Genomic DNA, 14,882 nt, shown 5'->3' with positions numbered 1-14,882 from the left:
CTTTCTCTGCCTAAAACCACTTCACCCCCCAAATGCTGCAAAGTCACTAGAAGCTTCAAGGCCCTGTGAACAGGCACTAAGGAAGTACACCTGCTGCAGGTGTACAGACCAATCATGGACACCAGGAACTGAGAACATATGCTCAGCTCAGTATTTTCTTTTTTCCGCTTTTTTTTTTGTATTAGCATACATCAGTTGTATAAAGAGGTTTTGTTGTGCTATTTCCATAGATATGTACAGTGTATGCTCTCCTCCCCCACTGTTACAAACTGTATTTAGTGGGTTCCATTATGCTATCTTTCTATATGCATATAAAATGTATTAAGTAAGTTATTTCTGAGAGGACACTCTGCTGGTGCCATTTGAGCCAAGACCAAGGCTTATAATGAGAAGAACTTCCAGTGAGGTCACAGCTCAAAAGCAAAGTGAATATTAAGAATTTAACGTGGAGGCCTGGCGTGGTGGTGCAGCCCTGTAATCTCAGCACTCAGGAGGTGGAGGCAGAAGGATCATGGATTTGAGGCCAGCCTGGGCTACACAGTGAGTTGCCTTAAAAACAGCAACACAGCACTGGGGGTGTGTGGCTCAAGCAGTGATAAGAGCGTCTACTGAGCAAGTGCAAGACCCTGAGTTCAAACCCCAGTACCACCAATAAAAAAATAAGAACTTAATGTGGAAACTGGTGTCAGTTCTGCAGGACAAGGTAAAACGTGCAGACATGAAGGGGAACAGTGAAATACAACACCTTCCTTTCCTTCTTCTTGTCAATGGGCTAGACCGACTGGACTTCAAATTCTCCTTTTCCCATAAGACGTGCATCGCCACATAGCTGTGACCCCACGTTATCTCGCCAACTGAAGTGACACATGGAGCACCCCACTTTTTCTGGTCTCCTCAAACGCCATCATCAGACACATGGTGAGATGGCTCCTTAGATGGCTACCGGCCCTGTGACGCTGGCTCTGTTACTTAACCGACACTCCCGGTTAGGAGATGAACTAAGAGAGTGTTTCCTGGCAGGGGTACCATGTTGGGTTGCATGGGCTCATGTGGGAAGACTTTCGGTGTGGTACCCACTACCAGGAGCCAGAAAGAAGAAAGCTTTTGCTCCCCATCCTTTAGTGACCAAAGCACATGGATGCTGACCCATCCACGCGCTGAGGACGCGAGGAAGCGCCACATCGACACACATGCCTCCTTCATATGTGCACGGCTGTTTGAGGTGCAATCTAAAATTACACTTGAGACATTCTTCATAATTACAGAAGGCACAGGTGGTACCGATGAGCCAATAAACAGGATCAAGTGAGAGCTGGCAAAAAGCCACTTCTAATTTAATTAGCCACGAAGGCTTCGAAAGGGTCTTGGGTACCTGGGAACGTTTCTTTCTTTTCAACTGATGTGCAATCTGTTCCAACTGTGATCAATTTTAAAGTTTACATTTAAATAAGATTTCAAGACACCAAATGTGATAATTACAAAAGTGAAGGTGGGAAATGAGATTTGAATTCAGAGCTGGTTCTCTAAACAGGGTGCAGGTGCTGGTCCCTCTGAGGCTTTGCTCATTTTCAGTTTTACTCTCATTTTCACTAATTAGGGTGATTGTGAAGTTTTTAAAATTACCTCAGGTGAAAAGTTAAAGTTCTATTAAAAATGTCCAACTGAGTTTCTTGCTAAGTTTTTACATCAAGGCTTGTCATTTCTTTCTTTCTTTTCTTTTTTGAGAGAAGGTCTTGTTATGTAGTCCAGGACAGTCCTGAGGGCTCTCCATCCTCCAGCCTCACCACGTGCTGTGATTACGGGGATGCACCACCAGGCCTGATGATACCTACTCTCTGCACAAAGAAGGGTCCAACTTCTTAACTGTGGCCTTGAACACCCTCCACAATGCAACCTCAGCCTGCTGCAATAGCCACATCAGACTTCTTGCTCCTGACCTCCCTGTCCCATCCCTCTGTCACAATGTTCCTTCTACTTCAAGGAGCCTGTCTTCAGCTCCACCTATGAAACCCAGTGCATCCTAAACTTCAAACTCCACAAAAAAGTCTACCTGTGTCACTCTAATCAAAAGCGCCTTTTCAGTTTGTTCTACTTCCAAGGGACCTGTCTCCCCTTCTGTTACTCCCACAGTTTTCCTTGTGACTCTCTAGTTTAAAAAAGGCAGAGTAAGCATTTCTGACAGCTTCTCTTGAAAACTTATCCCCAAACAGCAGCAATTGTAAATGAGAAATATGGCTGGGAGCATAGCTCAAGTGGTAAGAGTGTTCTACCAAGCTCAAGGCTCTGAGATCAAATCCCAGTACTTCAAAAGAAAGAAAGAAATAAAACAAGCTGGGAGTCACTTATGACCACAAACATGATACAAGACAAAAAAAAAAAAAAAAAAAAAGATGGAGAGTGACTGCTGATGAACAGAGAAAGGGGTCACACTGAAGGACTGTGTGGGGAGGGGCTGGGAATGGAGCCCAGTGCAGAGGAAACAGCCAGAAGTCTCATTGGTCACTTGGAGACTCAAGTCTGGAGGCTCTGGCACAGGGGTGTGTGTGTGGTGGACATCTAAAGAAACATGGAGATGTGGTTATCAAATGAGGCGAGAACCACAGCTACCCATCATCGCCATCAAATGACTACTTTCCGGAGAAACCAAACTACTCCAGAAATGAAACATTTATGAGCTTCCATAAAAAGATGGCTGCCCCACTGCCCCTGAATAAGTCCACCAGGCAAGACGACTACCTACAAACACAGGTCTGTCCACAACAACTCTCACTGTTCACTCTTAATGACAGAATGGGCAGCCGCAGGACAAAACCTCGGGTGCTACATCACAGAAGTCCTGCGTCTGTATGTCACTTCCTAGAAGGGCTGGGGGAAAAAAATCTTTCATAAAGTAGAAGAAAATGAGAGATTTTTTAAAAAAAGGGTAAGAACACCAAAAATCAATTCAGGTTGTGTAAGATCTGCTAAATGAACTTCCAGAAAAAAAAAAAAAAAGCAGTAACAAGGAAATTGTTGAAGAAATAATACAGGGAGCAGAGAACTGGGTAAAGTGTCTGATTCCAAAGGCATGTCACCGCCCCAGCACGATGAGTAAAAAAAAGACTGCAAAGCACGTTACTGTGAAAATTTGGAGAATCACATAAAGAGAAAACCCTAAAAGCGTCCAAGGGAAAAAATAAAAATAAAATCACATGTAAAGAAACTGCAACCAATTTCTGTTTGACAACACTGAGAGCTGGACTGGGTGATGCCTTCAAAATTCCAAGTAAAATGTTACTCCATTATGGAATTCTACACACAGCAGCCTATGAAGTGAGGGTAAGGGAAACTTAAAATGTCCATGTATTTTTTTCTCGGGAAGTGTTGTGGACTGAATGTTTGAGAGTTTGTGTTTAACATCTTCACAGGTTATTTCTGGGGAATGTGACAAGGAAATGAATAACAGGTACAAAAGACTATTTTTTTTTATTATAAGCCTTTTTTTTTTTTGTACAATCTGACATTTAAATCTACTATGTATGTTGAAATATTCTAGATTAGCTAATAGCATGCCCTGTCGTGGGCAGGGCTTTGTCACATACACACTCATAATCCTCAGTGTCTGGCCTCTGTTTTTTGCTCTTTTCTGGAATATTGGTATGCTGGTATTCCTTTGTTCTGGATACCATGTACTCATTAACTGATCTTAAGAATTTAACTTAGCTGAAATGAGGACTCTTTCTGGATATTGATTATTGACGATCCCTGTTAAATTAAAAAAAAATTATCAGTAAATTAGGTGATGCCATCAACAAAATTGACATTCGGGTCATTGTCCCAAATGCTGAATGGCTCAGGGTGTAAGAATCTCTGGAGTACTACCAGTTTCTCAGGCTGGGGTGCCCAGGAGGCAGGGCCTGCCGCAGTGCAGTTTATTTGGGGGTGAGGCCAAGGAGCTGGAGGAAGACAGGAGGGATAAACAGCCAGAGGGTGACCCAGAGAAAGAACAAAGTAGGAAGTTGGCTGCCCCAGGGCAGAAGCTTTTATCTACTCACTGTGCTCCCTTGGCTACACCCACAGTGTGGGCCTGCGGTGCAGTGATGTCCTGCGTGGAGGGAGGAGGGGCAGGAATAGAAAGTGATGCAAACGGATTTTCTACAGCTAGAAAACTTGCTTCAGGCTGGCTTAGACTTAACATTAAGTTCCAGCTCGGCCATTAGTTCACTCACTGCCCCGCCAAACTACACTTCTGCACCTTATCCATGAGGACATCACACAGGCTTTGCCAGTTATCTAGGTGACATCCAGATATGCCTGTCAATGCATCACCCATTTACGCAAGTCAGAGAGCTTCCATTCATGTGACCTGAGGACTCACTCCTCTCCTTTCTTTTCTCCACAGTGCCTCCAGCATCAAGAACGGCTTGACAATCTTGATCCCTTACAGAACTAGGATGTGATTCATCTGGGTCAGAATCAGACCTGGCTTGTGCAGAGGGGCGCTCTCCATATCTCTGGCCACTATTTATTGTGCCCTTTGCAGTCTGACGACTTCTTTCTCTGTACTGAAAGCATGCACCCTGCCTGGCGGAGGCTCACTTCCCCAACCCCGCCAGCGGCACCAGTCTTGAACAAGAGGACAGCGCGCCCCATTTCTTCTTGCCCTGAAAATAATTAAGCACCCCTGCCCTTTGTGTATCTCAGCCGAAATCTCAAACTGTGACGATCCTGGGCGCTCCTGTAATGACTCTCCTAGTCAGGCCCTCCCACTTCACTTTTCACTCTATTTGGATGTCCTATGTGTTCTTTTCAAAAATGATTTGGCAAAAGCTATTTATTTGGGTACTTGCTTGCTGGCATAGTACAAATCGTATTGTTTGGCATAATTTCAGCAAAAAAAAAAGTAGCATTGGACTATACACCAAAGTATAAGGTAAGTATTCCTAAAACCATTATCGAAATGAATGCATAAATTTAAAAATGGGGGAGAAGACCTATCTCCCTTGAAAAAACAAACTTCTACCTAAGGTTTGTAAATTCTCTGCTTTCAAGGAAGTAAAGTATAACTCCCCACTCCCTGAGGCTGGGCATGCACGGTGGCTTGCACTAGAGACTTGGCTACTGGAAGGAGGGAAAAGGATGACCTCGTGGTGGAGAAAATGACATTACCTCAACCACACAATCAAGATGAAGAGTGACAAGTCATGTGGGTGGTATGTACCCCTCCAAAACCTGTGTTCCCAGTGTAATTGTGAGAAAACACAAACACATCTCAATAGAGGGCACTCTGCAAAACGTGTGATCAAGACACCTCAAAATCACCAAGTTGTCAAAAACAAGGAAAGTCTTAAGAAACTGCTACAACAGAGTTGCGACAGACATAATGTGACATAGTAATAACTTAGATGAAGTCTTTGAACAGGGAAATGACACTAGGTAATAACCAAGGAAATACGAATTGTGTTCTTTAGTTACTAACATATCAATATTAGCTCAACAATTATGACAAATATATATCATAGTAATCTAAGATGTTGAAAATAAACTGGGTATGGTATAGATGAGAATTCTCTGAATTATTTTTACAATGTTTCTGTAAATCTAAAACCACTCTAAAATGTTTATTAAAAATAAAGCTATTGTTTCTAGGGCATTGCTAAAGAAAACCCAACCATAATTACTATTGTGAGGGAAAGTCTATTTAATTCTTAATGCTGTACCCCTGATCCTGGGGTGTGATGATTCTCTTATGAAATTTTATTGACTGCTGAGCCTCTCACAATTCTTGAGGTGTCATCTCTTAGCACTTCTGGCTCACTGCACTGCTGGGCTTACTTGGAAGGGAAAGGGACATAGCTGCCTTTTCTGCTCCTCCAATTATTAAGCTGTCTCAGCTCCAAATCCACCCATGACTTGATTTTGTGATACTAGGAAATTGTAGACCACATTTCAGCATTGCCAGCTGGCTTTATTTTAGGTTCCAAAAATAAAGAAACATAGTAAGGAACTCAAAGCTGGAGGAGGAAGGGATGCTTTTCCAGTCTGTTGCCTGTGAGCTTCCTGCTGGCAGCCTGGCTTCCGATCCGCAGCCTGTGGACTTCCTGTCTGCCCACTGTTCCTGTGAACTCCATCCCAGCACTGTTTTACTTTAACACCTGCTTCCTTCCGGTAGCAGCAGCTGCATCCAATCTGTGGTCCTTTTTCTTTTTTTTTTTCCCCCCAATTATGTGTAGCTCAACCTTCTTTAAGACCCCACCCCAACCCAGGGACACAAGCACCAGCCAGAGGCACGTCCCAGGACCTCTCTTACCTCCATGGCACTGTACAGCAGTGGTTAAGAGCGCTTCATGGACACAGTAAAACATAGATCACTGGGCCTCATTCCCAAGTTTCCGACTCAGCAGGTGCATTCTAAAGAGCCTGATTTGTGTTGAAGCTGCTGGTTTGGGAACCAGACTTTGAGACTCCTGCCTTCCAAGTCTTTATCTACCCTTTCACTTACCCTGTTATCGTACAGCCTGTTCAGATTCGCATATGCTAACTGTTCAAATAACTAGTGCAGTTTTTGTCTCCTGACTGGCCCCTAACTGGTGGAGAAACTGGCACCAGCATTTGGAACTGCTGTCCTGTCCTGTCCTTGGGCTTGAACAGTGCTAAGCACTCAGTCAGTGGGAAGCCATGCTGTGGTTCCGTGACTAAACAAACCATTCTCTGTGACTGTGATGGCACCCAGAGGCCCAAGAGGAAGTGCTTATTGCACCTGTCATTGAGGCAGAACCAAGGCCCACAGCATTTGGTGCAGGAGGGAGCCCTGGTGTCTGGAACACAGAGAAAACGAGTGGCTCATTTCTCACAGTCAGCCCCCCAAAAGTCTCACTTCTTGTACAGGGCTAATGCTCTCGAACAAACACAAACATGACTCTGCATGACACAGCAGCACCAGGTCGCTTCCCAGCCTCACCACACCTCTGCGATGACAGCTGGGTGCTGATTTGGGAGGAGTGGCTCTTTTGCACAGGACATGTGGATGCACTCCGTGTTAGTTTTCGTATCATTGTGACCAAAGTACCTAACAGAAACAACTTAATGGAGGGAAGATTTACTTTGCTTACAGTTTCAGAGATTTCAGTCCACCACGATGGGAAGGGTGTGATGGAGCCCGGCTGTTCACCTGATGTTGGACAGGAAGCAGAGTGGAGGAGTAACAGGAAGGAGCCAGGGCAAGAGACAGATCCCAAGGACACCCCTCCCCCAGACCTATTTCCTTCAACCACATTCCACGGCTCTAACATCTCCCAATGGTAGAATTCAAATTCTGAAACCACCAAATGGATTAAGCCATTCACTAGGTTGGAGCCCTCTTGATCTAATTTAATTATGTCTGGAAATGCCCTCACAGAAACACCCCAAAGTGTACGTTATCAATCTCCTAGGTGTTTCTCAACCCAATCACGTTAACAGTCAAGATTAGCCATCATTCTCTCAGACAAAACCAGGATTCCTGAATCCCGGAGTTACTCATTCTCAGTCTGCCATGGCAGTAGACATGGCTGACATTCTCACAGGTTGTTCTCTGCTCGAGAGCCCAGAGGCTGGCTTTCCTGGGAAAAATGATGCACAGTCACTCATTCCTCTCCAGACAACCCCAGCCAGCCCTTGCCCTGTAACTGGAGACAGGTTTCAACAGTGTTAGGTGAAAGAAAAGGAAGTTGACGCTGATTTGCAGAATTTATTGCTATTGATGGGCTTAACAGAAATTGTTCATTTAATTTGGTGCATGCCATGCAGCCAGAAGTGGCTGTAACTGCATGTTGGTTGACTGACTAAAATCCACAGCATGTTCAATGGCTGCAATGGCAGCACTTCTGTGGCACGGTAAAAAGGGAGTCCATAGGCTCAGGGAGACGGGAGCGCTCGCACAGGTTCTTGAGGTGCAACCTTCACTCTCAACTCCAAGGACATTCCGTCCCTGAGCCTTAGCGGAGCACATGATCTAGGCAGGGGAGTCCCTTCACTCTGACAGGTTCCACATTGGCTGCCCTCTGTGGGCCAGGCACACAGCAGGAGTTGATGCCTGGGACAGCCTCAGTGATTTGAGTGGGAACGACATTCCCTGGTAGCAGAGGGCCAGTCCTTGGTGCCAAGAAGGTACCCATCAAGAGCAACCCAGGAGTAGTAATTAGAGTGGTCTAAGCCACAGGATCTTTGGTGGCAGTCTCCCTAAGAATGAAAGAGACTCGGTCTTCTAACATGTTACTTGAGCTACAAGACAAGAAAAACTAAGTGCAGGGGCCGACACCACGACTTGGGTCTTCACGCTGGAGAGTCCTGTCTTCTCACCCAGTTTCCAGCCCAGACCAGCTCACAGACTCAGTCCCAGGGAGCAACCTGCAGCCCTGCCGTATACACAGTAGTCTCCTCCATGTCTCTCCCAGCAGACTTACAAAGAGAGCTGTAGGCTGTCCCGAGGTACTGGACATTGGTTCCAAATGGCTGCTAATTCCTAGAACACAAAATGCCACTCTGGTCTGCTAGTCAGACCAGATGGCATCTTAACCCGAGTTTCAGCCATCAGGGGCATGGCAGGATTGCAGAGCCAGGCTCTAGTTATCTCCTCCATTCCCGTGTATGATTCTGCAGTTAGTAGAATCCCTCCATGGGCTCTCTGGCCCGCAAAGTAAGAAATGTGTAGGAGGAAGAGCCAAATAGGAAGCCTCTGGAACTTCCTCTTTGTATGGGGCTAGCACACAAAATGTGTGGAACATCCCTGGGGAAAGTGCTGGAAGGACACCACATGCCACTACCCAACGCCGGGTAGGACTTCTGGAGGCATCACGTACACATTTGTGTGTACTCTGACACACGTACTGAGTGACTAAAAGGGGACTGGAGCAAGATCAGGCTGGGGAGCAAGCCCCGATGCTATTCCACATGGACCTGATTACACAGCAGGGTCAGGCCAGGGATGTTTCGTGAAGTCTCCATCAAGAGGAATTGCACAGGGGGACATCTCAACACGAACATGCCCCAACTACTTTTCCCTTTGGCCTGGGAAGAGAAACGGAAACTGGGCAGCTAACCATGGGATACTGAGTGACCAGAAGCCTGAGCCTGACTGTGGCCCCCAGGCTAAGTGTGGTATGCATGGCAGCCGAGATGGCACTTGCCCTCTCCCCCACCCCGCGCGACAATGTGCTGCTGACACAGGTGTCCGAGGTGTCCTCCCTCGCTCTACTCCCAGTCTTGGGAGCTTGGGTAGGGAAAGTGGCTTGGCCTGCCGATGCTTCTCACCACTGACTGTGACAGAATTGCAAATGGGCTCTAGAGACCTGTGGTGATGACAGTCTCCCAGTGGGCACATTTGGTTTCTTTTTCCTTAACCCTGTGAGATGGCCAGAAGATCAGACTGCCACTGATCCTTCAGTTAATCCCAGTATTAAACTTAGGAGAATTTCAGGGAACCCAATCATAAAGGCTGAGTTGGCCTCACAAGAGACTGAAGCTGGAAACAGAAAAGCTGTGGGCAAGGGCTGATGGAATGGCTCAAGTGGTACGGTGCCTGCTCACCAAGTGTGAGGCGCAGAGTACAAACCCCAGCACCACCAAAAAAAAAAAAAAAAAAGCTGTGCGCAGAGCGCTCTTCCTCCCTCCCACCAGGGCAGTGCAGCCTCTGCTCTTCTCTACTGAGGTGATATTCTATCCTATGATCTCTGAGTGTCTCCTTTTCCTTCTTCCTTGCAAATGGCTGACTTCAGTCTCCAGATCAGCTGGGGTTGAGACTTCAGACTCTCCAAGTAACGTGGTAATTATATATACTGTCCCGTAGTCTACTGTTTTTTAATTAAAAAATATTCTTGGCAAACATATTTTCATTTTTCCTAATGGCTACATGGTAGTCTTTGATAGGCCTATTCCAGAATTTATGCAAGCGCTCTTTTGGTGATGGATATCAGGTTGTTCTGGCTCTGTGTCCCCGTGCAACCCTCCCTGTCTGTTTTCTTAGCTCTCGAGGGTGTGCCAATGACCCACGCTGCAGTATGTGTCTACAAAATGCCCAAATCCTCAAACATACGTTTGCATTGTGCATTGCTTTAAGCAATGCTAATGTTCTCCCTATTTCCATGATAAGAGACTTGCAGGTGAAATAACTTCCAGGAAAGGAAGCATAGCTGATGTTAATTACAGAAATGATATTTACAGTGCCCTCTAACATTTTTAATGTATTACTCATCCTGCTTAAGTTCTTAATTCCAAAGAAGGTCAATTGCATGGCAAGGGAAAAGTCAGGCAAAAGTCAACCGTTACTTGTTTGTGTTCACAGAAATGGCAAGGGGGGGCGGGAGATCTGCCACCTCCACAAGGATACCATTTGAGGGATAGGAGTGAGCATGAAATGGGTTAAGCCAGTCATTTATTTTGGGCATTCAGGATATCTAGCTATTTAACTATTAAAAATTTTTTGCTCTGGTTATTTTTTGGAAATGGGGTCTTGGGAACTATTTGCCCAGGCTGGCTTTGAACCATGGTTCTCCCAACTACTAGGATTACAGATGTGCCTGGCTTAACTACTGAAATTTATAGTAGCAGACATAACAACCACCTCTTGGCACTACTGGGGGTTGAACTCAGGGCCTTACACTTGCTAGGCAGGTGCTTTATCACTTGAGTCATGCCCCAGACTGCAACCACCTTTCTTAAAATGACTATCACTGTCTCTACTGTAGTATTATATTGGGATGCTTTCAGTCCTCTCTGTGTCAAAAAAATCAGAGAATCTTGGGTTTGAAAAGGGACCTTGGAGTTTCCCCGGTTCAAAGGGAATCTACCTAGTCATTGAACATAAAGCCACCTTACCAAAAAATCAATTGAATTCCCATGTTTACAAGAAACAGTTAGAAAGTGAAATTATACAAAAACAAATCCATTTCTTGTTTCCTGTCAGTGCCAAATGGCATCACAGAGAAGAGGCAAAGTGGCTCCAAGGGCCTGGGGGTCCTCTGAAGATGGGCTGTGTGTGCTCGAGTGGGAGCAAAGGCAGCCTACAGCGGGGGGAGGGATCCAGGGAAGTGAAGAGCTGCAGGGCCAGGGCTGAGCTGGAGGAGCCAGGGAGGAATCTCCCAGAACAGTTCTGGACGGATCAGCTAGGGCAGAAGAAAGCAAGAGGAAGCCAGGGGCCATCAGGACACAGGCTGAGGCTGCCCTCCGCAGGTCTCTGGTGAAATCACACCCTTGCTGGGCTTCCTGTAGCTTCTGGGAGCTCATCCTTTATAAACCACCTGCCCACAAGTTCCTGGCTCAGTGTATACTTCTGGGGAACACAAATGAAGACAATCCTATTTGGTGACGATTTATATAGAAATTTAAATCTAAATGCATACATATACACACCTACTTCACTACCCTAAAGGTCATTTGATCCTTACATTTGTGTATGATTTAGGACTTTTCACACGTGATTCTAAGTCATATTGACTGAAAGTGAACTACAATAGGCACAATTTATTTTTGGTGGTACTGGGGTTTGAACTCAGGGCCTCATACTTACTAGCCATGCCCCCAGCCCCAGTAAGGACAATTTTAATAGCAAAATGATCAGGTCCAAATTTTCTGCTAAAAATAGATCAATGAAGTTTTCTCAAGAGATTATCTACCTTAGTATCTTCTTTTTAACTATATTATTTCAAATATTTACCATACATCTTATTAAACAACCAAGAAAGACTATTAGGCTTCCCAAGGGAGGCGGGCAGCCTGGCGAACACAAACTTTGGCTCTGAACTTATGTGGAAAGGCCCGAGCTTAAATTCCAGATTCCATCTCATGCCAGCTCTGTGGATAAAGTCCTTAACTTGAGAATTTGCAGACTAAGTTTTGTGATTTAAGTTCTTCAACTAGAATCAGAGTTTCTTTATCTGTACTTAGAGGACAGTAATGGCACAAACCTTATAAGGTTGACAAGGAGTTTTAAGAATTTAGAGAGAAAACTGCGGCAAAGTGGGTGACATTTGGCAAAGTCACAGAACATGTTTCTGGCACTGCTGGATTTAAATTGCCACATCAAGTAGCTGTCCAAACAACATACTGAAAGTTCATGAAATTGGAAATACTTACTTGTAATGTAGTATCAAAGACAACAAGCTTTGAACTGGTTGGAACGATGTCGTAACACTTGTGTGACCTCATGAATCGCATATAAACACCACTTTCTGAGTCTTCTGCTAAAAAAAAGAACAACAATTTATCAGTAATAATAAAACAACTCCCTCAACTGATGAAAAGCCATGTACAAAAAAAAAGGCTAACATTTTACAAAGGGTTAAAATACATATGTGACACTACACTTGTGAAACACTGACCTACCGACGAGGTGTTGCTCTTCCGTGAAGAGTACACCTCAAGTTATTGAAAGGTCATTCATCTCTTCTGTGGTATGGTATGCTCTTGTCAGCATGCAGCTATATAAGATTTCAAACAAAAGAAAGCAGGAATGATACTTTGTACCTGTTCACAGGATAATCTCTTTATCATTTCTGGGCAGAATTTCACCATTAAGTGCACTGTTTCCTGTTTATATAGATGAGAAAACAATTTGATATATATACTTGTTTTCCTTTTTAAGGGATTCTTTACTGCTTGTCAGCTAAGAAAAAATGTGACAATACATGAGCTTTCTTTGATGTGCAAACTGCTGCTGTATAAGAACAGGGATTGATACAAAGTTTTCTTTGCACTTGCTTTGGTTTTCAGTTTTATTTTTGTGCACTGGTTCCCAAATGATGTTTGAAATGAAAAGTCCAAAACAGTGCATGAAACTGCAAAAAACAAAACAAAGCAAAACAAAACAAAAAAGCCCAAACTATCACTAACACCTTACTGGGAAAATAAGCAATGGCGTCTCTGTAGGATCGAGGACAAGACAAGGACACTCACTCTTTACTAATTCTGTTCAACACAGCACCAGAAGTTCCCTCTGGTGCAATAAGGCAAGAAAAAAATGAAAGGCCTACAGGCTGAAAGGGAAAAAAGCAAAACAGCCTTTGTTCACACGAGATAATTTTCTACATAGAAAATAGCAAAGAATCTAGGAGAAGTTCCCAGATCCAAAAAGAATGAGTTTAGCGAGGTCACAAATATAGAGCCAATAAACAAAAACAAAGCTATGGTATTTCTATAGACTTGCAACAAAAATATGTAAATTTATTTATTATTATTATTATTATTTTTTTTTAAGTTGAAAGTTATTTCTTTATTTAGGTCTCTGTTTAGGTACCTTCTAGAACTCAAAATACTACATTCTAGTTGTTCCACTTTTTATCATCTGCAAAAGCTCTTTAAGACTACATCAAATAATTCTGAAAAGAATTAAAATTCTGCCACACAGATGGTGATTTTAGATATTACAACTATCTTATTCACAAAACCTCCACTATGAAACAACAGGCTTACAACAAAATAGTAAAATAAAAGCCACATAATATGAAAGAATTTGAAGACTATATTCAAATGTTTCTTTTCTGATGAGAATAACAGGAAAATGTATATTTCCTGAACAAATGTGTCTAAGGAAGGCAGACTATATTTATTCAAAAACTATAAAAGGTTACAATATAAATCTATCAACAAAATTAATTATTAAAAATTACATTCAAGTAATTCATACATATCCAAATTTTGACCAAATCAAGACAACAATCCAATGCACAAAAATATTATAATATAGCTCAAAGAGCAAAAAAGTAATAAACAGAAGTCTTGTCCATATAATCTCTACATAAATACACAAATCTAGTTTAATGCAACACAAATGAATCATAGCCACAAAACATGTAAATTTAAAACAATTTTAGGATGGGACACTTTTCCCATCCCAGCCCAGTGAACTCCATTTGCCCTCAGATCAAGGGCATGACTGGTAGGTGTGTAGCCAGAACTGAACCTGAAGCTCGTAAGTTCCAGGACTGTGACCTTAGCCAGGATGCCTCCTCCTTCCCTGGCCTGCAATGACCAGTCTTCCCTGTTCTGCCTCAATCCACTCCCTCCTAACCTAGCCTCTCCCCAAGACGTCTTTGGCAGCTCCATCCAACCCACACCCACTGGGGACTTTGGAAGATTCAGACCACTTAGTAAATGAAGAAATCAAAAGCACTGTGGCATACTCAGTTTTCAGCGTAAGGTAGTATGGTAAAGTCCTTCACTGTGGAAAGGAGCCTCGTCACTTTTTCTGTTTCTTACCGTGGGAATGTACGCCAACTGGTTTCCTAATTTCATGACAAATTCTGTGGGCCACTCCCACAGCTGTTCTCAATTGTGACCTCTCCTCTGGGCACGCCAGTTCCTAACGCAGAGTGCCATCATTCCAGCCACCCCCTGGACAGATCCCTCTGTGGCGTGTCCCCTCCTGCTGTGCAGTAAAGTCCAGAGGTGTGAGTGTGGCGCTCACAAACCTCCCTGCCATGCCCTGTGCAGGCCCTGCTAGGTTCCTTGTCATCAGTCTCACCATCCTGCACCTGTTCATTTTGCTTTAATGTTCTCTATATTTTCCTGCTCCAGTTCAACCCAGCCTACATGCCATCTTTTCCCACAAAAGTCAACCTCCCAGTGCTCACCATGGACCAGGTATTGCAACACATCACCTCATTTAATTTATGTAACAACCTGGAAGAACAGGCCTTTCTTCCTCTCCTGAGGGCAGGGCAAGCTAAGTTACTTGCCCAAAGTTAGGAAGTGATCAAAGTGCGACTGAAAGCTAGCTCTGCGGGTCCAACATCTCTTGTCATTAAACACTGCCACTTCACTCACTCACTCACTGAACCATCTGATGCCTCCTGTGAGCAAGGCCACCCTGGGTACACAAACATGGGAGAACACAAGGCCCTGTCCTCTGTCCCCAAAGTGTCTGCACT

The 14,882-nt window shown here is 44.1% G+C and overlaps 1 protein-coding gene across 11 annotated transcripts in view; it reads right to left on the bottom strand.

Moving 5' to 3' along the window:
• Prkag2 (protein kinase AMP-activated non-catalytic subunit gamma 2) overlaps positions 1 to 14,882 on the bottom strand; it is a 259,543-nt gene that overhangs the window by 22,821 nt on the left and 221,840 nt on the right. For 8 of the 11 annotated variants that reach the window (XR_012443292.1, XM_074060335.1, XM_020162011.2 and 5 more), the window contains one exon: positions 12,091 to 12,197. Coding sequence is in view for 10 of the 11 variants with exons in the window: in XM_074060335.1 (XP_073916436.1) it covers positions 12,091 to 12,197 (107 nt within the window). In the remaining variant the exon portion in view is untranslated. The remainder of the gene's footprint in view (positions 1 to 12,090; positions 12,198 to 14,882) is intronic. The other 3 variants (XM_074060340.1, XM_020162012.2, XM_074060377.1) reach the window with 1 other exon arrangement.

Source organism: Castor canadensis, chromosome 2 (genome assembly GCF_047511655.1).
Source record: "Castor canadensis chromosome 2, mCasCan1.hap1v2, whole genome shotgun sequence".
In the NCBI taxonomy this organism is placed as follows: Eukaryota; Metazoa; Chordata; class Mammalia; order Rodentia; family Castoridae; genus Castor; species Castor canadensis.
This window is presented reverse-complemented; position numbering and strand designations above follow the sequence as displayed.